Source organism: Salmo salar, chromosome 07 (genome assembly GCF_965601325.2).
Source record: "Salmo salar chromosome 07, fSalSal1, whole genome shotgun sequence".
NCBI lineage: Eukaryota > Metazoa > Chordata > Actinopteri > Salmoniformes > Salmonidae > Salmo > Salmo salar.
The window spans coordinates 35,015,001-35,017,420 of NC_138297.1; the positions used below are offsets into that span (position 1 = coordinate 35,015,001).

General features: G+C 37.1%; 1 protein-coding gene across 2 annotated transcripts in view; it reads left to right on the plus strand.

Annotated features, from left to right (window-relative positions):
* LOC100194607 (ribosomal protein L34) overlaps positions 1-2,153 on the plus strand; it is an 18,738-nt gene extending 16,585 nt beyond the window's left edge. For both annotated transcript variants that reach the window (XM_014207447.3, NM_001139692.1), the window contains 1 exon segment: positions 2,030-2,153. In XM_014207447.3, the coding sequence (XP_014062922.1) occupies positions 2,030-2,114 (85 nt within the window). In that variant the 3' untranslated portion in view covers positions 2,115-2,153.
* Positions 2,154-2,420: the final 267 nt, after the last annotated feature.

The following is a 2,420-nucleotide window of genomic DNA, read 5'->3' on the forward strand; positions in this document are numbered from 1 at the left end:
CCTGATAATGGCTATTTTCAATTAATTTCTCTAAACTGAATAGAAAGGGAATGGAGTTGTAGGCCTACTCAGTCTACCTATAATCAGCCTCACGTTCCACCTAATCCTAATTTTTAAGACTGAAGCCAGACGCAGATAACATTTAGACATTTATTAGTAAAACCAAAGTCCTGTAACGTGCATAAATTAAATCTAATTGCCTAGTACACACACTTTTCAAATGTTCAAATCAAAAGGCTATTGCACAGAAATGTGTAGTCAGGTGCATCGCAAACCAAACCGCTGGACAGCAACCTGATTAACTAAAGCACTGTCCATTGGAAACTAGATCAGAATGACTGCTAAGGCTTGATTCATTAAGTAGCCTAGCCAACTAAAACAATCCAAATGTAATATGTTAAAATCAAAAGGCCTGATTAATGTGACAACGTATCATGCTCAATTGCATTTCCTGCTATTTTTTTTATTTCGATAGCGCCTCCCCAAATCTAATTGGTCAGTGGTTGTCAAAGCTGACATGAGTATGACATTGCATCATGCTGTGGGGCTGTTTTTCAGCCTCAGGGACTGGGAGACTAGTCAGGATTACATGATGTCCAGACAGGCTCCTTACTGAATGGAATTATATAACCCCAAGGAGAATCAGCACACATACACCCCGGTAAAAGCACCCGTCAATCAAAGCCACTAGAGCAAATATTTTATCTTTAAAAAATTTTTTTTTTTTAACTAGCCCTACCTTAGGCTTTCCAAAAGTAGGGGCTACGATAATCAATTGACAAGGAAAGTGGGAAGGAGAGAGCTATGTTATAGTATGCCGACGAAATTTACAATCCTTAAAATAACAAATGCACACGTCAGTTGCCTATTTATCAGCGACGCTGATTTTCAAGGGGGAGTGTGAAGGATTTTTGAAATACTGTGAGGAACTATTATTTTGCTGTGTCTATATAAAAATAAACTGACTTAACAGGACAGAAACCAGACACATGCTCATTGCTCACATGGCGCATGTAACTTATGGTATGAAATAAACCAAAACTTGTTTCTCAGAAGTGTGGCAGGTGGTTAACTCTGCAAATAATGTTTTCACTCAGAGAATGAGACCTGTACATTTTGTAATACAATCATAAAATTAACAGATTATTTTTACAAAATGACAGGGGTTCCATTTGACACATTAGCACATTATAGGCCTCGGAGACAGGACAACCTTATGGAATAATTAATCAATCTGACACTTCAAATGTTTTTGAAAGATCTATTTACTAGCATGCAAAGAAATAGTCCACAAACTTTTTTTACTCAAGTGCCATAGCCTATAGCGTTCTACACCCCTGCGTATCATCAGTTGGAAAGAGATGAATTTAGCAAAACAATTGTTTATCATTAGTGAACTCCCACTATATAGAAAATTAAGTTTATAAAAATAAATCCTGAAATGACTGTCTTCATCCATAACTCAGTGACATGGGATATTCAATTACCGTAACAGCCCTAATCCTGCCCCATGGTTGGTTCTGGTTGATATTGTTTACTTGCATATTGGACTAACTATGCCAGAAAGATGTCATTGTATTCAAGGTGCCAGCCAGCCATAGTTGAATTTCTATCCATAGCAATTTAAGTGCGTTTTGTTTGCTTCAGCAGCCTCTGGTTATCTTAGAATGCTCTTGTGAATTCGATGTGCTATAATTAAAAACTACATTCTTTAGTCAAGTCTGATCCTGATCACATCTCTCCCTAACTGATTGATTGTGATTTTAAGGAGATGGTGGTTTTAGCTGGTTTTGTCGACAAATATCACATTGTGAGATTTGTCCTGGGGTGTGCTGTTAAAAGCAGTGGACAATTTCTTTGTGCAAAAAATAAAGATGTATGTTTCTGTAATGGTCTTTGCAACATGCATTCATTCGATTTTTCTTAGTGTTGACATTTGGGCAGTATTTGTAAAGTAACCATCAATGGCATGTCCTGAACATCTCAAAGTTAACTGATCCACTAACCTTCACCCTTCTGTCTACCGCAGGATCAAGCGTGCTTTCCTGATTGAGGAGCAGAAGATTGTTGTCAAGGTCCTTAAAGCACAGGCTCAGAGTCAAAAATCTAAGTAAATGTGTATTTCCACTGCAACATTAAAATAATTGAAAATATGTTTAGTGTCCTGACTCATGGTGTAACTGTCCATAGTATTCCTGAATTTGAAGTTTGAGTCCAGTGTTTCTCGATGTGAACTACCATTTTGTAGTTTTGAATGAGACTGAAGTTTGAAAACTGAGTGGACTACTGAACATTGTTCTATTCACTTTGAAAGTGTTGACACTGACATTACATCAGGAATTGTGTATTTTATTAAAGTTTAAGCAGATTACATGAAATATTAAGATGGTGCTGCATGCGCTTGCATTTCTAAAGGTGAG